Source organism: Somniosus microcephalus, chromosome 3 (genome assembly GCF_052327205.1).
Source record: "Somniosus microcephalus isolate GS21.2 chromosome 3, FLI_Smic_1.0, whole genome shotgun sequence".
Classification (NCBI taxonomy): domain Eukaryota; kingdom Metazoa; phylum Chordata; class Chondrichthyes; order Squaliformes; family Somniosidae; genus Somniosus; species Somniosus microcephalus.
In genome coordinates this window covers 303,508,132-303,531,793 of record NC_140989.1, presented here as the reverse complement: position 1 = coordinate 303,531,793, position 23,662 = coordinate 303,508,132, and the positions used below count along the sequence as shown (strand labels likewise).

Here is a 23,662-nt window from a genome sequence, read left to right as displayed (position 1 = left end):
CATTCATCAAGAATATTCTGATGTTTAAAGCAGAAATCAGAGTAATGCTCAAAAATCTGCACATAAAAAAATGTTGCAGACAAGTTGTCACAAGCTCTACAATATATATGGGGATTTCAAAGCCTTTTCCCCAGAATAAAGGCAGAAAGTAAAAATGGAGAGAAAGAGACTGGAGAAATTTTTTTTTAAGTGTTTTACTTAACCTAAGTGTTTAGTCAATAATATGTCAATAGTTGGATCCTAGCATGATTAAGTTTTATAAGAAACCAGAGACTGATGAAATGAAATCACAGTAAATTTGGTAACTATCCGAAAATGTTTTTAAAGATAATGGGCCGTATTTTGCGACCCCTACGGATGCGAACGAGGTGTATACGCGCCCGTAGGGGCAGCGCAACTTCTAGGTTTAGGCATGCAAAGCGCATGCGCTAAAACCCGGAACTTGCAATCTGTCAAGAATCTTCACGACTTAAAAAAAAATAGAAAAATAAAATGTTATCACTCATTTATACATTAAAAACCCTGTCCAATAAAGTTGATTTTTAGACCTGTTAAAACATAGATTTTGTTTTTCAAAAAATTAAATTTTCATTTAAAATATTTAATTAAATGGCATTTTAATTAATTTTAAATGTAATTTTTTTTTATTTCATGTGTTCATGTATTTTTTATTTATTTATTTATTTTTTTATTTTTTAAGTGATCCCCATTCATACTTATGGGAGTTCTGTACGTACGAATGAATGGGGATTACCTTCTTTTATTGGTTGGACCGGCCCACGTAATCCCAAGGGCACTTGCGAACCACATGCGCTCCTGGGTACGTGGGCCTCTGCTCGCGCGTACCTGGAGAGGCCCAGGATCGTAAGCCTTCATACCTCCCAGGCCACCAGGTAAATGCATAGAGTTTTTGCTGCTTCTGGGCCAATGATGTGCGCCTCACATCTTACAGAAGTGCAAATGTAGAAATGCCCATTAAAAAAAATCTTAACATAGCTGGGACACTTACTTAGTTTGATTGAAATCTAATGCAGCTTCCTTACATTACTGAAAAGTTAATGCTAGTCACGGACAGATGGAGTGTAATTTAAACCTGTAGACTTCTAGTATCACTGATGGAAAGGTGAGGCAGAAAAAATAAATCAACATAAAATAAAATTAATTAACCAACAAAAGTAAATTAACAAGTGAACTCAAATCATATATCTTGTACTAATTGATATTTTCCTTATACAACAAGGAAAATTAGCATTGACTAGCTATCACTGTGCAAGTACAACACTGAGCACAAGCAAATGAGGATGTATTTTTACTAGATACAGGCAACAAGAAAAAGGAGACATCTTCGTTTTAAAAAGAATTATGAACAATATTTCAGTGCAGAAGATGGTGAATGAAAAGATTTCTCCAGTAGGCTAGGGTGGGGTTGCCACTTAATTAATGACACAGCTGCATCATGCTCTCTGAATTACATTAGCAGTTACACACACAAAAAGGCTCCTTTCTCTATATTATACCTCTAATAATCTTTAACAAATCAAACCATGTGATGCTACAGGCTGCTGCATTGAATTCAATCTTTCACATTTCTCTCTCTCCCCCTACTGTTCCCTTTCCTAAAAATTCTCTGCAGACCAGAAATGACTCTCTATACAAGGGTCTTGATGAACAAAGCATTTCGAAAACCTGGTATTCAGACACGGCAAGGATCCTGCTAAACAAAACCCAGCTTCACACGTTTTGGAATGTGTTGTTAGCAGCATATGATCTGATGTTTATTTGGAGATTTTGTCCTTTCCAGCCCACTCAAATCACGTTGAGGCTTTCAGGTGCAAAATTTATACATCAAGCTTCAATGATGAAAGGAGCCTTTTTGTGTGTGTAACTGCTAATGTAATTCAGAGAGCATGATGCAGCTGTGTCATTAATTAAGTGGCAACCCCATCCTCTCAGTTCTGCCTAAGCTCTTTACTGAGATTATATATTTCAATATATTGCTAACTGCACTGCATGCAATGATGATCACCATCATATTTTATACAACTGTCAAACTTTCAAGATGCAACATACTAAAATGATAAAGTATTATGTACTTTGCTTAACCGTTTCCTCTGAAGTTATAGGACTACTCAGAATCATGAGTATTTTGTTACAAATATGTTATTCCATTAATCGCAAGTAACCAAAGATGATTAGTATGCAACACATCCTCTTCAATCTGTTTTTAAGTCTTTCGGAGCATGATTATACGCAGGACCATTTTCAATGTTGTTATGGAAGACAAGTTGGGTTGATCCAAGAGGAGGCTGCATTTAGAGTCAAGGTACAGTAGCAGACTGCTGAACAGCAGATATTTCAATTTATGTTTCACAAGAAACCAGCTGGCTGCTTTTATTGGTAGAATACCATTAGCCTTCATCTGTTCAGACCTGCGCTTCTACATGAACTCTGCAACCCTTGACCCATACTGTCATTAGTCTTGTCATTCAATAGAGCATTTTCCTCGGTTTCCATGCCATAAAGAAAGTCATTCTTCATAAAATTAAATATTTTAAAATTTAAAGCATAATATTTTAGCCAATTCAGTACACCATAGTTTTGTGTTTAGCTTCTATAACATGTATAGTGAATTCTAGGAAAGTACCATACTCTTTTATCAACACAAGCCGTTAAATACCCTTATGACTATTGTGTGCCAAGGACGTTAAGGGGTGCCAACAGTGGTACAAAATTACTGTAAAACTAGTTAAGGGGATGGCAGAGGAAAATCTACACAGTAAATCAAAAAGGGAGAAAAAACACACCAGCTGGATACATGAGTAGGGTCTGTACATGAATACATTTAGCATAAGAAATAAAACAAGTGAATTTGAAGCACAAATCAGATTAATGGGTATTATGTAAGAGCTATCAGAGGCTTGAGGTAGATTTTGTGCGACCAGCGCCTGCTCAAATCAATAGGCTCAAGGATCGATGGAATTTTGTCCTTGAGCCTCATCAGCATATTCGGGCCGCTCACCCGAGCGAAGATTTCAGTGTTGGACCATCTGCCTCACTGGCAGCGGTGCTCGGCTAAATCCTGGGTGAGGAAATTGGATCAGGCATTCATGACTCCTGTGGGATCGGAAAAGCACTCCTGCTACTCCTGGCTCCACAGGATGGGTTCTTTTAAAACAATTTTTTTGATAAATATACCTGGAGTTGGCTGCTACGTGGGGCTGAAGAATCCTGACCAATTTCTCGATGGGGATTCGATAGGATAGATAGAGAAAAGCCATTTCTGCTGCTGGGGGAATCCATAACAATGGGACAAGCACTTTTCACACGAAGGGTAGTGGAAATCTGGAACTCGTTCCACCAAAAGGCTGTGGATGCGGAGTCAATTGAAAGTTTCAAGACTGAAATCAATAATTTTTGTTAAGTAAGGGTATCAAGGGATATGGAGCTAAGGCGGGTAAATGCAGTTGAGGTGCAGAACAACCATGATCAAACTGAATGGCAAAACAGGCTTAAGAGCAGAAAGGCTTAGTTGTGTTTATATATTCATTATGTTCCTAGAGGAGTTTACTCACCCATGTGCTGTTAGGCAGCAGTAGCTGCCAATGGTTATTGTAATCTGGCAGGCCAATTCCAGGTTTTGATGTATATGTATCAAAGATTGATCTAGGCATATCTACGATGAGACCCCATCAATAAGCTACATCTGGTATCTCCAAAATTGAGGGTGGGAGAAAAAAAAGGAGCTAAAGATCTCAAAAGATAGAATATAAGTTTGGTGGAAAAAATAAATTCATTAAGAAATAAAAATAGGAAATACAGAGAACGGTGGAAATGGGGACCACAGAGCAGAATTAATGTTTATACATTTTTATTTTTAGCTTTAAATGTGTTTTTAGTCTTTTAGTTTAGGATTAATACTGCAATAATAAAGCTATTCCTGATGTTTCAATGTCACAGTGTATGAGCTGAACTCAAAACAAACAACTGCTGAAGGAGACAAGGATTTGCCGAGAAACTCCTGTATAATTTGGACAGGTTGGGTGATTGGGCAGAAGCATGGCAGATGCAATATAACGTGGATAAATGTGAGGTTATCCACTTTGGTGTCAAAAACAGGAAGGCAGATTATTATCTGAATGGCAATAGATTGGGAGAAGGGGAAGTGCAACGAGACCTGGGCGTCCTTGTGCACCAGTCGCTGAAGGTAAGCATGCAGGTGCAGCAGGCGGTTAAGAAGGCAAATGGTATGTTGGCCTTCGTAGCGAGAGGGTTTGAGAACAGGAACAAGGATGTCTTGCTGCAGTTGTACAGGGCCTTGGTGAAACCACACCTTGAGTATTGTGTGCAGTTTTGGTCACCTTATCTGAGGAAGGATGTTCTTGCCATGGAAGGAGTGCAGCCAAGATTCACCAGGCTGATACCTGGGATGGCAGGAATATGAGGAGAGATTGGGTCTATTGGGCTAGTACTCGCTGGAGTTTAGAAGAATGAGAGGGGATCTCATTGAAACTTATAAAATTCTGACAGGACTGGACAGACTAGATGCAGGAATGATGTTCCCGATGGTCGGGGAGTCCAGAACCAGGGGTCACAGTCTAAGGATAAGGGATAAGCCATTTAGGACAGAGATGAGGAGGAATTTCTTCACCCAGAGAGTGGTGAACCTGTGGAATTCTCTACCACAGAAGGCAATAGAGGCCAATTCATTAAATATATTCAAGAAGGAGTTGGATATATTTCTTAAGGCTAAGGGGATCAAGGGATATGGGGAGAAAGCAAGGACAGGGTACTGAATTTGGATGATCAGCCATGATCGCATTGAATGGCAGAGCAGACTCGAGGGGCCGAATGGCCTACTCCTGCTCCTATCTTCTATGTTTCTATGTTTCCATGTTTCCTGAATTGATCAGCAGTCAAGGGGTTAAAACAATAGATAATCAACTGGATATACATTTAAGGCATTCTATGTCATTATGCATTTTATTCTGTAGTTACTTGGTCATATCTTTGAGAAAACCACTGGAAATAAGTGAGTTTTCTATAAACATGATAACTATTATATCTTTACTAATTTTCTTTATATGTGTCAGCTTTTTTCAGAAGGATAATTTGCCAATGAGAGATGCCAAACCTGATTGCAAGAGTTGGTGTAAGAACAGCTGATGTGGCTGTCACTTACAATAAGCTATGGGCTTAAGTAAAGCAGGCTGGTGCTGAACAGATTCCAATGGCATATACAGTGTTTCATTATAAAATCAGATGCACAAAGAATTTCAAGTTAAGTTCAAAGAAATTAAAGCCCCGATTTGAATTCCCAGCGGGCATCATACAGACGAGGGCCTGGGCAGACGGGAAATTGTCCAGCTCTTTGCAGCATGCGGCCTGGCAGGTTTTAACTCTCGGGCCTCATTGGCATGGCCCACATCAGTCTCCAGCCTGAACCCAGCTGGAGTTGCCAGTTGGGAGCGGGATTTTGGGTGGGTAACTGGTGCTTCCTGCCGGATTGAGGCAAAAAGGTCCACGACCAGCAGGTAAGTGGTTATGAGGGAAATCGGGAGGATATCGTTGTCGGGGAAGGGAGCCTTGGGTAGGTCCAAGGTTTCCTTGTGGGGCCTGGAGTAACTCTCCTGCTCCTCATGGCCCACAAGGAAACAGGAAATAATTTTAAATGTTTCAATTTTCTTCAGCTCTTCTGGCGCCAGATCCACTTGCCACCAGGTTCTACTGGTGGATCTGGCACTGGGCGAGACTACCGCAATTCTCAGTTAATATTGCATCGAGGTCCTAATTGTATCATAGGGCCCCGATTTTAATATATGTATGAGGCACCCCCTATCTGCAGTGGATGCCTTAACCACCTCCAAAAAGTGCAATGTTAAAATGGCAGCGAGTGGGAACGGCACGGTAAGTACTTCACCGCTATCTTAATCACTCACCCACCCTGTTCCCATCAAGCCGGCAGGGTTAAAGTTGGGGCATAAATCTTTCAACCAGTTACAGGATCACCTGACAAAATGAATAACTTGTTTACTAGGTATCGCACCCAAATGGCCATTCTTTATGTATGTACCTAGGCAATAAGCATTAGCAGGCTATTGACTGTTGGGGAGGGGCAAAAGAGACACAACTCGATGAAAGTTGGAAAACCACCAAGCTCATATTAGCAGTGAATTAGTCAGCAAGAAAATTCAGTTAGTGTGAATCGGCGACAATCTAGAGACATCAGTGTTTTAAAACTCTTTCTCTCGCCACGAATGTTGCCTAGCCTGCTGAGTTTTTCCAGTGTTTTCTGTTATAACGTTTTAAACTAGCTATGTTCTGCCAGTAAAATACTGGAAACGCTACAATTTTATTAAACATCAGCATTTATAATGCATTAAATGCATCTGATTTTGATTGATTCACTCTTAACATAACCACATGACATTGTTCCACAAGCTAGTTGATAAATGCGAACAGTGTCAATGAAGGCTATAGTAGTGATTGGAACAGCAGGAATAAGATGCAGAATTTTACTATCAAAATTGAAGGGTTTTGATAGAGTGAATCAGAAAGACTTTGGTCAGCGAATCAATGATGAGGGGTTATCAATTTAAAATTGTAATTAGGGGAGTGAGGAGGGGTTAGGAGAAGTTTCTTTATGCAGGGATTGTTGCAGCATGGAAGGATTTCCCACAGGGAGCGGTTGAGGCCGAGACCATTGCTTTTTTTAAAATGGGAAAACAGTATAAATATTTAAAACAGAGGTTGATACAGGGCTATGAGGAGAGGGCAGGGCAGTGTTAGTTTTGAACTGCTCTCACAATTACCCAGCACAGATATGATGGGCTGAATGGGTTCCTTCTGTACTATAAAACCTCATGTTCTATGCAGAGGGGAGATACTGCTGGGAGTCTGCCTATTATATTTAATTGAACCTAAGCCATAAAAAATGCGACAGGGTCACAGTGGGTTAGGACCAGCAGGTGCAAGTCCTGCCCTAACCCATTTCTGGCAGTGATGATGCCCTTGAAGAAAATCTCCTATTGTAGCGGTACCACCGAGTGTCCCTTACTTACCGTACATAATTCCCTTTAGCGTAACGATGTAGCCGGTGCGGGGCTTTCCGCCTTTGGGAGCGCGGGCGAACGCGATGATGTCACGTCGCACATCACGTGACCGGCCCAAGCGCGGGCAAACGCGATGACGTCATCACGCAAATCACGTGACTACCCAAGCGCGGGAAGAACGCGATGACGTCATCACGCAATCCACGGGACTGCCTACTCAGTCCTCGTGGCGTCTCCGTCTGGTGAAGACCTATTTTATGGCTCTCCTGTACCTAGCTCTGCAACCTGTTAGAATTCCTCTGTTCCTGCATTAAAAACCTTTTTGATTGTTCTCCTGGAGTCGAACTCGATTATTAAGTAGGAATTCGTCCAATACCTACATCGGTAAACCCGAATACCTACACTATGCTGTTTAATCTTGTGCTTTTTAAATATAAACCTAAAATTAGTCAAGGGTTTTGTGAAATCATATTTGATATTGTAGTTCAATTTAAAACAATGTACAAAGATAAAGCTTTTGGTATTTTGAGGGGAGGCTGGCAACCTATGGAAAACAAATTTTTAATCCTTTGCTCATCTTTTCAGTGTACAAACCATCTTGGCTAGAGCATTGGTAACCTGGTCCCGTCTGGAGGAGACATTGTCCAGTGTTGGTATGGCGACTGCCCCTTTAAACCCAGTTACAATAAATAAAAGAGTTTAACAGTCAGCTAAACCCAGTTACAATAAATAAAAGAGTTTAACAGTCAGCTAAAGCCAGAATCTTTCACTAAGCCTGTTTAAATACAGTGTTGCAAGTTTTGTTGATTACTGGCTGAAGAAATATAATTTGCACTGAAAACAATTTTGTGATTGGTTCAGTTTGTAAACATCTGGCAGTCCAGGGCAGCAAGATGCAATGATGCTGTTGTTAATTATCAATACAGTTTTTTATACATGCCTTAGATATTGATTGAACAGGTATTTTTTTTATTTAATGAGGGAAACGCTGTTACCTGATCAGAACTATCTTGACATTTGTTGGAGCGTTCTTTATAATTGCCGATGCATTTTGATGGCTTCTCCCATAAAGTATCTGGCTGTTGATCTGAAAAATTAAAAGGAAACCATGAATTACAGTTACAAAAGATGCTAGTTACAAGTTACTACATAATTACAAGACAAAGCAGTTCCCAGTATATATATTTTTACTAATCAATATTCCAGAAAATCTCTGAACACAACTTTATAGAGCACAAAAGGTTCCAAGGCAGAGGGGGAAATATAGAAAAAAGAAATAGAAGAAATGAAAAATGAGCCATGGTGCGAGAGTTAATGAACGGGGATCGAAAGGAGACCAGAAATAATGCACAAGTGCAGGACAGGGTATGTGCACAATGTGAATTGTGAACAAACTGGAAGTTATGGAGGGTGATGATGGGAGGCCAACAAGACATCAGAGAAATAACAGATAAAGGTGTGAACAGCAGTAGGAGAGAGGCAAGGGTGGAAATAGGCAATGGTGCGAAGGTGGGAGTAAACAATTTTGGAGATATAGGTCCGTAATTTATGCTCAGCGGCGAAGCAATGGTGATCGGCGCTGACCTCGAAGAAAGCTGCCCACTGTGGCGAGAACTTTAGCTTCCACGACATGAAATTGATAGTCAAAAGGGGAGCTCCACCGAAGAGCAGCAGTGATGTCATCAAGCTGTCTAAGCAGCCAATCACATTGGCCCTGAATTTGCAGTGCGTATGATGGCATACTCAAGAGTACGCAGTCATACCACCTTTGAATCCAAAGCTGGGTGGGCGTGTGTGCTGTGAGGAGGATGCCGAGAAACTCCAGTATGATTTGGACAGGTTGGGTGATTATACTGCAGCTGCCATGCATCTGCCCAATGTGGATAAATGCGAGGTTATCCACTTTGGTGGCAAAAACAGGAAAGCAGATTATTTGAACGGCAATAGATCAGGAGAAGGAGAAGTGCAATGAGACCTGGGCGTCCTTGTGCATCAGTCGCTGAAGGTAAGCATGCAGGTGCAGCAGGTGGTTAAGGCGGCAAATGGTATGTTGGCCTTCATAGCGAGAGGGTTCGAGTACAGGAACAAGGATGTCTTGCTGCTGTTGAACAGGGCCTTGGTGAGCCCACACCTCGAGTATTGTGTGCAGTTTTAGTCGCCTTATCGGGGGAAGGATGTTCTTGCCATGGAGGGAGTGCAGCGAAGATTCACCAAACTGATACCTGGGATGGCAGGAATGACGTATGAGGAGAGATTGGGTCGATTGGGCTTATATTCACTGGAGTTTAGAAGAATGAGAGGGGATCTCATTGAAACTTATAAAATTCTAACAGGGCTAGACAGACTAGATGCAGGAAGGATGTTCCCGATGGCAGGGGAGTCCAGAACCAAGGGTCACAGTCTAAAGATAAGGGGTAAGCCATTTAGGACCAAGATGAGGATGAATTTCTTCACCCAGAGTGGTGAACCTGTGGAACTCTCTACCACAGAAGGCAGTTGAGGCTAATTCATTAAATATATTCAAGGAGTTAGATATATTTCTTAAGGCTAAAGGGATCAAGGGATATGGGGAGAAGGCAGGGACAGGGTACTGAGTTTGGATGATCAGCCATGATCTTATTGAATGGCGGAGCAGGCTCGAGGGGCCGAATGGCCTACTCCTGTTCCTATCTTCTACGTTTCTATGTTTCTATGAATTTGACCACAAGCTCGGGATTTCCGCATGCGCTAAATCCCAAACTTGTGATGTCAAGTTCCGAATAGAAAGATGATCTGCTGCGACTTTCAAATCCTCATTGCTGGCGAAAAGTTGGGCTAATTGACCACCAACTGCGTTTCAATTACATGGGAAAATTTTACAGCTGGTGCAAACAGGCGCAAGAGGCTGTTTGCACAGCGTAAAGGGGGGGGGGGGGCCCCGAGAAATTAGAAAATTGCAATTTCAGGGCCATAATTATTAAAAATAAACACGTAAATGAACCTACCAGACAGCTGTAAAGGCTCAGTTTGAGGGATGAGACTGTTTAATCTTTTTTAAAAATCTTGCAGCGTCAGTCTTCTCATATCAAAATTGACTGTCAACCAAAAATCTGTACTTCCATTGACTAAACGGTTTGGTCGTCACAATTCTGAGGGGACGGGTTTTGCGTTCTAAGAGTGAAGGCCAGCCAGTATTTATAGTGAGGCTATCAGGTTGCTATACTTAACTCTGCTGTAAGCTGGATTCCAATTGACATGCATTTTTCTTTAAAGCATATTCGTCAAATGGAGCTTTCTATGTTTCCTGATCAACTAGTGAAAGGAGCACCGCTCCACGTGATCCCAGGTACACTGGCGCACAACGGTGCGTCCCTGGGCCACTACGCTGCGCACAACTCCAAGTTTTTGCTTGAGGCATTGCTCGAGTTAAGTGTGGATTTCGTTCCGAGGTCAGCGGTGTACACCTTAGCTATGCCACTGACCGCAATTTCAGGGCCATTGAAGAATTCTCACAGGCAGCAAACCAGTAAATAAATCTGCAATTTTAAATTTGTTACAGAGCAAAATAAAGATTGGGACATACATGTGGGGTTAAGGTAGAAGCTGAAATATCATGAATAAACTTAAAATTACTACATTTAAAAACATTTTCTTTCATAATGAAGAAATTTGACATTCTACAAATATAAAATTAGTTTTTCTGAGCCAGAATGGTTGTTCAGCTGTCAATGCACTGTTAAAACCCCAGTTACACCTACTCTAACAAGGTTTAACATTCAATGGGGTGTTTAACATCGATATTAGCGCAGGAAAGCTTAGGTTTTCGTCAGTTCCACTGATTTCAGGCTATTGGGGGGGGGGGGGGGGCGGGGAGGGAAGGGGGTGCATTGCACAGCCTGTGGTGGAGCAGCATTTTCGTGTTTAGCTGCACGTGCTAAATCCTGAAGTTACGGTCAGTTTCAGAGGGGTAATGATGGGGAATGCTGAGAGTTCGCTGTCATTACCACTGCAAAATCTGGGCCAATGTGGTCGATGTTGTGTCTGTGTATAATAAGACACAGACTGCAGGAGAACGGTACAACAGGTGTTTACTCAACGTGGCTCACACGGGAACTGATCTGTACAGATTACTACTCAGTGCTATATACAGGTGTGGTCACTGCCGGTACTGCAGTATACATGAGCTGTAAAAGATAGTTCCCCCCTTAAAGGTATATACATTACAATTCCTCCCCTTTTAGATTAACAGTACCGTAACACTCATTTAACAATTAAATATCAAACTAATTACAATTAACACTTAACATGCAACATTAGCTGAAAATAGTCTATTTATATATTCAGTCTTTGGGGAGGCTTCCTGATCCTTTCTGGATAGCGCCTTTCCGGAGTGTCTTGCTCTTGGTGCAGAGGCGATTCTGGCCCCCCCGTCGTCGGTTGGTTCATCAGCTTCCGATGCTACTGTTTCTGGGGTAGATGCTACCTGTACGTCGGGTTCATCGCCAGGTATGTATGGGCGAGGCATGGGGCTGACTTGTTCCTGTGACTCTAGGATCTGGTCAGCATGGCGTCTCACGATGTTCTCCCCAAAGTCCACTGTGTACATTAGTGGGCCCTGCCATGTGCATATCGTTCCTGGCTGCCATTTTTCTGTTTGGTAGTCGCGGGCCAAGGCTGGTTGCCCTACATTGAAGCTCCTTGTTGGCTTCTCATGGATGTGCTGCAATTGCTTACTCTCAACATCTCTTTGTACGTTTGGTCTCAGCAAATCCAGGCGAGATCTTAACCTTCGGTTAAAGAACATCATGGCTGGGGCCTGGTCGGTGACTGCATGTGTCGCATTCCGGTAGGCGAACAGGAAATTATCCACCTTGTGCTGCAGCGGAATGTTGTCATTGTACATGGCCTTTATTGCCTTCTTAAAGGTTTGTACGAACCTCTCAGCCAATCCATTTGTGGCTGGATGATACGGGGCGGATGTGTAATGCCTTACCCCATTCTTTTTCAAGAACCTCCGGAACTCTTCGGACACAAACTGTGGTCTGTTGTCGTAGCAAATCTGTTCTGGCAAGCCATTCCTGGCAAAAATGGTCCGTAGGACTGCAATAGTTTTCTCCGTGGTGGTGGAGGACATTTTGATGACCTCAGGCCATTTCGAGTGCGCATCCACGGCTATTAAAAACATTGAGTCCATGAATGGACCAGCAAAATCAATATGCACCCGTTGCCATGGAGATGAGGGCCACTCCCATGGGTGTAGAGGGGCATGTGGTGGTGCATTTTGGACTTTCTGGCATCCGGAGCAGCTCTTGGTCAGGTCCTCGATTTGTTTATCGATTCCCGGCCACCACACATAAGCCCTGGCTAGGCTTTTCATTTTTACCCCTCCCAGATGATCCTCATGAAGCTCACTGAGCACTCTATCCCTTAACTTGGGTGGAATTACCACTCGGGATCCACACATCAAGGTCCCCCGGCACGCTGACAGCTGTTCTCTCGTCGAGAATGCTGGCAACAGTGAGTCGCCATGTGCTGGCCAGCCCTTCACTGTCAAATCATATACCCGAGACACGTCGGGTCATTTCGGGTTTCCTTTTCGATACAAGTGTTAGTTACCGGTAGGTATTCAACTATAGTCGAATGGAATATTTCAACAGGATCCACTGCTGGTGCTTCCTCCGCAGTAGGCAGTGGCAGGCGTGATAGCCCATCAGCATTTCCATGCTGTTTCGTGCCCTTATATTCAATCTCATAGTGGTGCGCCCCTAGAAAAAGTGACCATCTTTGTAGTCGTTGCGCAATCACCGGAACGCCCTTCTTCGGACTAAAAATGGAGACAAGAGGCTGGTGATCAGTCAGCAAGGTGAATTTCTGCCCGTGCAGATAGTGATTGAGCTTTTTCACTCCCCACACTAGGCTGAGGGCCTCCCTGTCAATCTGGGCGTAGTTACGCTCGGCTGAGGTTAGTGATTGTGACGCAAAGGCTATTGGCCTCTCTGAGCTGTCCGAGAATTTGTGTGACAGCACCGCTCCAATGCCATAGGGTGACGCATCACATGCCAACCGAATTGGTAATGCTGGGTTGTAATGGGCCAATACCTCTTTCGATGTGATTAGTGTTTTGCTCTTCTGGAAAGCTCGTCTACATTCGTCACTCCACTTCCATGGCACCCCAGTTTGCAGTAGGGTGTTCAGTGGGTGTAGTATTGTAGACAAATTTGGCAAGAACTTATGGTAGTAGTTTACCAGCCCGAGGAACGACTGCAGTTGTGACACATTTTCCGGTGCTGGAGCCTTGACTACTGCCTCAAGCTTCTCTGGGGACTTATGTAACCCCTCTTTATCGATAACGTGGCCACAATACGAGATCGGTTTTCTAAAAAACTCGCATTTGGGGCGGTTAGCTCGGAGCCCATATTCCTGCAATCTAGTGAGCACCTGCTCCAGGTTGGCATTTGATCACTGTCATTTTCGCCCGTGACCAGGATGTCGTCCAAATAACACTGGGTCCCTGGGATCCCATGCAGGACTTGTTCCATTGCCCTCTGCCAAATAGCCGGAGCTGATGCTACCCCGAATACCAGCCGGTTGTATTGGTAGAGACCTTTATGGGTGTTGATTGTGAGGTATTTTTTTGATGCTTCTTCTACCTCCATTTGCAGATACGCCTGGGCCAGATAGCGAGGCGAAAATATCTTCAATCCGCGGAAGTGGATATTGTACGGTGTGAAGGACCGGGTTCACTGTCACCTTAAAGTCCCCACAGATGCGAACCTTCCTTGGTTCCCCAGGCGTGCTGCTCAACGACTTTTTCATCACAGGGATGATGGGTGTAGCCCACTTGCTCCAGTCTACCTTGGACAGTACACTTGAACGTTCCAGATTCTCCAGCTCTGCTTCGACGGCTGGGCGGATTGCATAAGGTACCGGTCTGGCCTTAAAAAATTTTGGGCTTGCGTTTTCTTCAATTTTAATCGTCGCTGTCATGCCTTTTAGTGTTCTGAGTCCTTGCTGGAACACTTCTTTCGCGTCAGTTAGGATCTTTGACAGTCGCCCAGGTGTGACGTCGTCATCCTTTTTGTCAGCCACAGTCAGTGCCTGTATGGAATGCCAATCCAGTTGTATTTTCCGGATCCATTCACGTCCCAGTAATGGTGGTCCTCCATCTTGCAATACATACAGGTCTAGCTTTGGTGTTTCCTTACCGTTATATATAATGGTCACCCTTATTTTTCCTTTGGGGTAGACTTTTTGCCCCGTGTACGTTTTCAAAATAATTTTTGTGTCTCTCAAGGGTATGTGTGAGAATAGCCGCTCGTAGTCCTGTCGGTTTATGACTGTTAGGGCTGATCCTGTGTCCAATTCCATTTTTACCTGGACTCCTGCTATCTTGAGAGTGACCCAAATGGTTCGGTGATCCTCCGTTGTGATCACATTATGTAGTTTCAGACAACTCAGTTCCCTGCTTTCGGAGTCGTTATCACTCTTTTGTTCGTCTGAACTATTCTCCGTCATCTTATGTACCTTCTTGTACTTTTCTTTGGTAGGTTTCTTATTGCTGATTTTCTTTCCCGACCTGCAGACTCGTGCTATGTGTCCTACTTTTCCACACTGTCTGCACACTTTGTCTTTGAACCAGCAATCATTCTGGTCGTGTGTTGTTCTGCCGCAGCGATAGCACTTCTCTGTTCCATATGACATTTTGTTTGTGCCATATTGTTGCGGTCTCTGTTGTATCTCTGCAGCACCCCGTGCTGTTGCTTCATATGATACCGCAATGCTGAAAGCCTTTTCCAGCGTAAGGTCCTTTTCAGATAAAAGCCGTTTATGGGTTCCTTCACTTTGAAGCCCACACACAAACTTGTCCCTTAAGGTATCTGCCAGTCCCGCTCCAAACTGGCCATGTTTCGATAGTTTGCGCAGTTCTGTTAAATAATCAGCATTGCTTTCATCCTTATGCTGGTTCCGTTTGTGAAACTTGAATCTTTCTGCTATCAGCAGCGGTGTGGGGTTTAAATGTTCCTGTAGTATCGTTACAATGTCTTCAAAACTCTTTTCCATTGGCTTCGTTGGGGTTACTAGATTTCCTAATAACCCATACGTCTTTGCACCCATTAAATTTAACAATACCGACGCTTTCTTGTCATCTGACACCCCATTTGCCTTGCAGTATACCTCTATTCGTTCGACATATGTAGTCCAATCTTCGACTTCATTGTCAAATGCGGTGATACTGCCACTCTTCGGTATTTTGGGTGTGGTTTAAAATGGCATCTCCCAATGGTTTAAAATGGCGTCTCCCGCACTTTCCTTCCTCCCCTGCTGCTGCCAACGCCGCTCCCGGCGGTTCTCGTGGCAATGGCAGCGCCCTGTAGGTTTCGCGCACTTCTCCTGCGCTGCTGCCAACGCCGCTCTCGGCGGTCCTTGTGGCAATGGCGGCGCTTCGCGGGTTTCTGCGCGTCTCTCTCCCTCTCCTCGGCCCCTGAACACCGGCTGCGCCCTGTGCGCTCTGCCCTCTCTCTCTCGCCCCCGTCAACGCTGCTCGGCCCTTTGCTGTGCTGCTTGGTCGGGCTCTAGCCCGCCGCTGTCCGGGAAGGGTCTGCGCACTACCTGTTGCCAGCCCGTTTCGCTGGACCACCTCGACTGGAAAGCCAAGCCTGGCTCTCGACAGCCTCCCCCGCAATTCTCGAGTCTCTGCTGGATGACTGGGCGGTTGCCCGTGGTCGACGCCCGAGTCTCTGGCCTTGACCTCCAATCCACTGATCTCCAGGAACGAATCCCGGGGGGTGATGCAGAGTTGCAGGTAGGTTCGAACTTGCCTTGTTGCCAATGTTGTGTCTGTGTATAATAAGACACAGACTGCAGGAGAACGGTACAACAGGTGTTTACTCAACGTGGCTCACACGGGAACTGATCTGTACAGATTACTACTCAGTGCTATATACAGGTGTGGTCACTGCCGGTACTGCAGTATACATGAGCTGTAAAAGATAGTTCCCCCCTTAAAAGGTATATACATTACAGTCGAAGCCCAGCTCTGGATCAAACAGAATGCCAAAGTGGGATGGAGTCAGTGGCAAGGGAGTGATGTATTTGGGGGGCAACGGGGGTGGGGCAAAAATGATGGTTTTGGTCTTCCCAATATTTACTTGGGAGGAAATTTTGATTCATTCATGACTTAATAAATGCAAATTATTTCTTTGATGTCATGCAGGCAGGCGAATTAGAAATGTGTCTGCTAACATCTCAATATTTTCAGAGTAAAGACTAGGAAGGCTGTTACAGGAAGTAATGCTTGTTGAAAGATACTGACCAACATCTGTAACAGAATTTCTGAATTAAATGTCACTTCACCAAACTAAAACACGGAATTATTATAGCACTCCCGTAGTTCTTTTACAAATATACAGGCATATTATTTGAGCTGTTATTAGTAAAATATGCCAATTAAATTAACATGTTATCAATGTTCCCTCTAATTTTGGGGGGGCCACGTGGCCCCTCTAACGGGCTGCGAGGCCTATTCAAAATTCCACACATGCACGATTTTTCCCTTCAAAAGCTAGTGAGGCAGCTGCGCATGACCTCCAGAGCGCTGCATCGCTGCACAGCTTAAACGGAACATTGTATGCTATTCTATTAGCACATTGTTTATATTGCATACCTTTATCTGAGCAACTATGGAACAGCACGGTGGCATAGTGGTTAGCACTGTTGCCTCACAGCGCCAGGGACCTGGGTTCGAATCCGGCCTCGGGTGACTGTCTGTGTGGAGTTTGCACATTCTCCCTGTGTTTGCGTGGGTTTCCTCCGGGTGCTCCGGTTTCCTCCCACAGTCCAAAGATGTGCGGGTTAGGTTGATTGGCTATGATAAATTGACCCTTAGTGTTAGGGGGATTAAATACGTGGGGTTACGGGGATAGGGTGGGATATGTGTTGGTGTTGGTGTAGGGGTTACGGGGATCAGGTGGGATATGTGTCGGTGCAGGCTCGATGGGCCGAAATGGCCTCCATCTGCACTGTGGGGTTTCTGTGGCTGAGCTCACAAACCTAGAGTAACATCATTCAAAGATGGGTGCCTGAACTTGATTCTTTACCTATTATCTGCTTAACAGGGCCTCAGAACTCCTCAAAATGCTACAGTAATTAATTACTTTTTGAAATGTAGTCACTTGTAGGCAACTATGGCAGCCAATTTGTGCACAGCAAGTCTCACAAACAGCAGTGAGGTGAACAACTAGTTAATCTGTTTTGGTGGTATTGTTGAAGCATGAATGTTGATCAGGACGTCAGGAGAACGATGCTCTTCCTTCAAGAAGTGCCATGGGATCTTTTACATCCATCTAAATAGGCAGACAGTTCCTCTGTTTTACATCTCATCTGAAAGGCGGCTCCTTCAACAATGCAGCAGGGCTCTGTACTGCACTGAAGTGTCAGCCTAGATTATAGATTCAAGTCCAGGAGTAGGGTTTGAACCCACAATCTTCTGACTCAGAGGCAAGAGGGCTACCACTGAGTCAAGAGGGTTTGAGGAGGCAGTTTGTGTGGATAAAAGGAGCTGCAGTTGTTTTTAACTGCCAGCCTGATCCAGGAGTAGAAGGAGGATTTGACTGAAGAGAGAGGCACAGTAACACTCAATATGGTTAACACAGATCTGGTGGTGGATAAAAAGAATAGATGTGCACCTGGTACGCTCAAGATCTGCAGCCCTCAAACTTTCAGCTGCGAAGATGGTAGGATGGTGGGGATGAGAGCATCAAAGGCAGAAGTGAGGGATCGGTTGAGCAGGCCACTAGTGGCAGCAGTGCTGTAATGGGTACAGGGTGAGGGGAAGGGGAGTTGGGAATTTGTGAGCATGCTGGTGAGGGAACAGGATTAAGTTTTTTTTCCATGAGCAGAAAGTGATGGTAGTGGGGTTGGAGGTAGGGAGCGAGATGCGGATGGTAAGGAAGACAAAGTGTTAGTCAGATAACCTTATCTATGGTTGAAACCTCAGAGTTGGCACAACCTTATGAAATGGTGAGACTGAGGGGGTGGCTGTTGGGAAGTTTATATAGTGTAAGGTTAATTGAAAACAGGAGAGTGGAGAGATTAAAGGAGAATGGGCAAGGACAATTAAACTGCAGATTACAATTTCCACGGATGAGGAGTTGTTCACTGGAGGGTCTCCAAGTGGAGATCTCGGTGCGGAAATCACAGTGGGATTTAAGAGGCTAGGAGATGACAAGCATTTTAAAAGAGAATTTGGAGTGTGGAAGATAGTGCTTGAATGAGGAAAAGGTGCCAGAAGAGTAAGGGTACCATATGGCTGGGCTTATTGAATCTAGCAAGTTTGCATTGGGGTGCATCAGGAATTGGCAGAATAAGCCCTCTTCTCTATATAACTAAACTAAAAGTAGCTTGACAAGGGGCTTCATCTCCAGAGGAAATCTTTCTACACAATAGCATAAAGATAATTGCATGGTTAAGTTGAATCATTTGGGTGTGAATTTATTTTTCTGCGCCTATGATGTTACAAATGCTATTTATATGGATATAAACTGGGCTGGCTTCGAAACCAAGAGAGTGGCTGAAAGCAGTTTAAAAATCTTTGATTCGACTGGATTTCTGGTGCTTGCCAGTTGCTGATTGGTCGTTATTTAGTAAACAGAAATGGTGATTGGTTAGTTTCCGAAGTGGTGATTGGTATCTTTTGCCTCGGAGAGCCAATTTAAACACCTGGCTGGAAGCTGATGGGAGCAGATGGCAGTCTGCGTGGGAGCGTGAGTCGGAGGATTTTAACTGCCAGGCCTCATCTGAATGTGCCAGTCAGCTACTTGGCCATTTCCAGCAGAAAGTGGCAGCTGGCCAGCAACAGAAGACGGCAAGTTCAGGAGTGTGAATGCTGCAAGGGTCTTGTGGCTGGGGGGGGGGGGGGGGAAAGAGAGAACCCAGGGCAGCAGAGGCTCGCACTTTCCTTGTGGGGCCTGGAGGAGTTCCTGATCTCAATTGTGATACTGTGATGAAGCAGTGGGCAAACACCACACATGACCGCACAATGAGGGAGAAAACAAATCAGGAAATACTCATCTCTAGGCCACCCTACAAAATTTCTAGCAATCTTAGAAACAGATTGCCTGTCGAGTTGGCTGGGGATGGTGTGTAGAAAGCAGTATATGGGGTCTCACCCCCAAAACATAGCCATTATGAAAACTAGTAAGGAGCTTTGGTGATTAAGTAATATCAGTAGATTAACTGATTTCATGTATTAGTAACCAGATGGGTTTTAGTTCTGAAATTTATGTGATAAATTAAAGATGGTCAATCTAGACAGTGGCTTGTAGGTTCTTGTGGCAATTAATCACGAGTTGAAGAGCAGGAGTACCATGCGTCTTCATGAATAAGGATAGGTAGGTTTTGATAAGGAAACAAAAAGATGGCATAGCTCTCATCTGAATCATCAGGCCCATGCTCAGAGTCAACTTCATCAACTGGAGTTTTCTAAGTGCTGATCGTATCTCTCTAAAAAGAAATGTAAGGTGATCTGTCAGGAGTCAGCTGACAGTAGAGTAATGAGTACATATAGGGGAAAAGTACTAGGGTCTGGCCTAGCCAGAATCACTTCTTTTCTAGTTTTTATCAGGAGGATGCTCTTTTGACATTTTGTGGCTACAGGATATTATTATTCGATATCTATTGATGCGTTTCCATATTTTACGTGACTGAAATTTTATGCACTGAAGTCGTAATAATATAGCTGCAAGATGCTATTTTATCTCCTTATTGAAGATAGCAATGAAAAAGTTGAAATACTGCTTCCTCTTTTTCTTTACATATTCACTACTTTGCCGACCTGCAAGACTGCAAGATTCCTTACCCAATATCCTTCGTAGTGTTTCCATTGTTACAACAAAATACAGAACTGATCAAGTGTAATGCAAATGAGCAATCTACAGAATCCCACGCCATGTCAGTTTGTAATGATTTTCAACCTATTTGTCTTCTTTTTCAAAAAATAGGTCAATCAGATAGGTCCATCAATTTTAATTGATGACCAAATGGTAGCCAACAATTTGACTACCATCAGATGTAATACCTCACGAGAGCCAAATAGTGATGGTCAGGGTCAACAAAAATCCATATCTAATTACAGCACCACCTTTATAGGAGAACTGTAATACTGGGGTACATATTTCATTGTAATGAAAACAGCTTAGTGAATCATAAATCTTGAACACTAAAGATTTGCATTTGTCTCAGGAAGCAGAGACCTTTTGAAATGCATATGTTGCCAATCTTCCTGACAATATCAAAGTTTAAATTAGTTTTTAAATTAAAATCTAAATATTGGCTGAGGCTAGCAATTAAAACACAGATTTATATGGGTGAATGGAGCACAGTACATTGAATCATGATTTTAAGAGTAATGTCCTGGTGTCTGGAAATCTAGGTTCAACGACAACAAATAGGGATGTCCTTTCACTGATAATTGTTTTATGGATCACACTAAGAACTATACTGTTCAAATTAGTGAATGTCAGTATCGAGCAATCCTGATTTTATATTCAGTAAGCAGCCAACGATGAGAGATTTACAATGTGAATATACCTGAGCTGATGCAGCAGTGAATATTTTCTGCTTCATTCAACTACCACTAAGTTGGAAATATGACGAGCTTTCAGCAAAAATATGTAATGAGTATATTAAGACTTGTGCCCGTCATTATCCTTCTCCTGTCTGTGATCAATTTACAAAAGCATCCATTTTCAATTTCTCCAGTAGGCATTGTGACATGAATGAAGAAATGATTTCAGGAACTCAGTCTTAGTCTGAAAAAATCCTTAAATCATTTTCTTTCAAATGGATATTAGTCAGGGTCAAACGTTAAGTAAATTCATTGCAAACCAAAAAAAATGAATTTCATTCAAGTAATTCTACTTGAAAATGCTCTCAATTAAGATACAGTTGTGTTGTATCTATGAATCACTTTCCTTCTGAATGATTCAAAGACTCGACCGAACAAATGAGGCTTTGAAAATGAGTAAGAATTCTTTTGAAGGAAGATTACTTTCCTGTCGGTCTCCGGGCTTCACAAGATTTTAACCACAGTCTAAATCAGGCGGGAGCCATGTATATGTATGCAAATCATGGTCCTATTAACTGTCGTGCGAGTGGAGTGTTCGCCGGGGCTGCCCTGCTCAGTGATGGCTGCTCTGAAGATTATAAAAGAGTCCAAAAAAGGTAAATGTTAAACTTTCCTTTGAGACCAGGAGTCTAGCAGGGTCTTAATGGAGGAGAGGAAGGTAGAGAAATAGAGGGGTTTAGAGAGGAAATTCCAGAGGATGGGGACTAGGAGAGGGGAGATCCACAACAAGTCAAAGAAATGGAGTGTCTGGGAATGGGGGTGGCAGTGGTGTTGTAGAACTGGAAGTAATTCTAGAGATAAAAAACGGCAAGGCCACTGAGGAATTTCAACTTAAGGACAACAATTTTAAATTGGAGGTTAAAATCTGAATATCCAAAAGTTGCTGTCCGAGTTGGGTTGCTCCGACATTAGCTGGAGGAAGATGGTGTGGTCGACCGTATCAGAGAGGCTGAGGAAGACAAGGAGGGATAATGCATCACAGTCATAGTCACATAGACTGCCATCTATGACTCTGGTTAGGCCAATTCTGTGCTGTGGGAGGGGTGGAAAGGAGAAGGATTGCGGAGTTGCCTTGGTGGGTAAGGGGAGCCAGGGGGAAGAAGCAGAGGCAGCTGAACAGATTGCGCTCTATTTTCATGACAAAGAAATCCATGAGCTCCTTGCACTTCTGGTTAGACAATCAAGTTTTATTCAAGGAAATATAAAACACCTTTCATACACTTTTCCCTAAGTCATTAAGACTTCAACCATAAGCAATAACCCATGGTTATTCTGTGCTTCTCACTGTATGATTAATCCTAAAAAAGTCGATTAAGGGAATGTGTGAACATTCATGTAGAATTTCTCTGAAATATCAGCTGGTAAGGTGTGATTGGCATCAATACCTAATTTCCAAATTAAATTTATGAATTAATTATCGAATTAATATGAATATTAAAATGGGATGATTAAAGTTCACTTTCCTACATAATTGGATCACTGAACTTGAAGGGGAAAAGAAGGAACAACTGAAGAGAAAAAATAAAGCAAAAAGCTTTCACTTCATGCACTCAATAGAAGTAGCCAGTAAATGACATTTACATTACATGTTGACAGATATAGATACATATGCTCTACATTATCAAAATGATTAATAACTCTTACTTCCAAAAGTTCATCTCCAATCCTTATTCTCCCATCTTTTCCTGCAGAACCATCAGGATTGATGCCAACTACAAAGATGCTCATACGAGACCTGTCCTTGTTGCCAGCAAGACTTAGTCCCAGACCATTTTTATCCTTTTCAAGCTCAATGATATGCAGATCTCCTGGCAGGTCTCCGTATTTCTGCCTGATCTTTTCTGCAGCAAAAAAAAACAAAATTGTGTACGTCAAGAAAGATGCAGACAATATTTAGTTGCAGTAATGAGAACAAAAGAATATAGGAAAAGAATTGACAATTCCTTACTTCTTCATCCTGTTTGAGGACTCGTGACTACCTTTTAAAAAAAAAAGTACATAGTTTCCTATCCCAAATAGCCATCTCTGTTCAGAGTGCCATTAAGACTTTTAGTTCCATTCTGTTGCACTGGTTTACTTATACTCTCCAAATCTTCTTTGCATTTGCACATACTACCACTGAGTGTGGTGCTAATTAATCAACAAATATGCCTAGATCATTTTCTTGAAGTATCTTACTTAGTGATATAATTTTCAGTTTGTAATCGTCCCTCAGTTAATACTATGTATGAATTTCCATTTCTGATCAAATGTCACTTTCAGTATCCCAGCTATTGGTTCTCTGTATATCTTTCTCAATGGTACTCCTTTCCTTGGAACATCTTGCATTTCAACTTAACCAAGTGACAGCACTCCTGCCTGAGCCAGAAGGTTGTGGGTTCAAATCCCACTCCAGAGACTTGAGCACATAATCTTGGTTGACACTTCAGTGCAGTACTGAGGGAGTACTGCACGGTCAGAGGTGCTGTCTTTTGGGTGAGATATTAAACTGAGGCCCCATCTGCCCGCTCAGGTTGAAGTAAATGACACTATTCGAAGAGGAGTATGTGTCCTGTCCAATGTTTATCCCTCAACCAACATCACTAAAACAGATCATGTGATCATTATCACATTGCTATTTGCGGGACCTTGCTGTGCACAAATTGGTTGCTGCATTTCCCACATTACAACAGTGACTACACTTCAAAAGTATTTAATTGGCTGTAAAGTGCTTTGGGACATCCTGACGTCTTGAAAGGCACTATATAAATGCAAGTTCTTTCTTCCTTCTTTCTATCATATGAAAGTCTGGACATTTTACATTTAGTATGAACATCAAGATGATTTATAAAGATGAAAAGCAAAGGCTCCTGGAATGAACCTAATGGTACTCCAATGGTCATACCAAAACTATAAACACTGGTCACTACCTTTTGATTTCTATTACTTAACCAAAATACAATTAGGCAATATTGTCTTTATGTCTACCATACTTACTTCATTTTACCAACAGCACCCGTTTCTTCCTGTC

General features: G+C 42.9%; 1 protein-coding gene across 8 annotated transcripts in view; it reads right to left on the bottom strand.

The window, feature by feature from the left end:
• The window catches only part of patj (PATJ crumbs cell polarity complex component), a 471,326-nt gene that overhangs the window by 169,625 nt on the left and 278,039 nt on the right, over positions 1-23,662 (bottom strand). For all 8 annotated transcript variants that reach the window (XM_085982870.1, XM_085982876.1, XM_085982869.1 and 5 more), the window contains 2 exons: positions 22,297-22,493; positions 8,045-8,136 (listed from right to left, as the gene is read on the bottom strand). In XM_085982870.1, the coding sequence (XP_085838996.1) occupies positions 8,045-8,136; positions 22,297-22,493 (289 nt within the window). The remainder of the gene's footprint in view (positions 1-8,044; positions 8,137-22,296; positions 22,494-23,662) is intronic.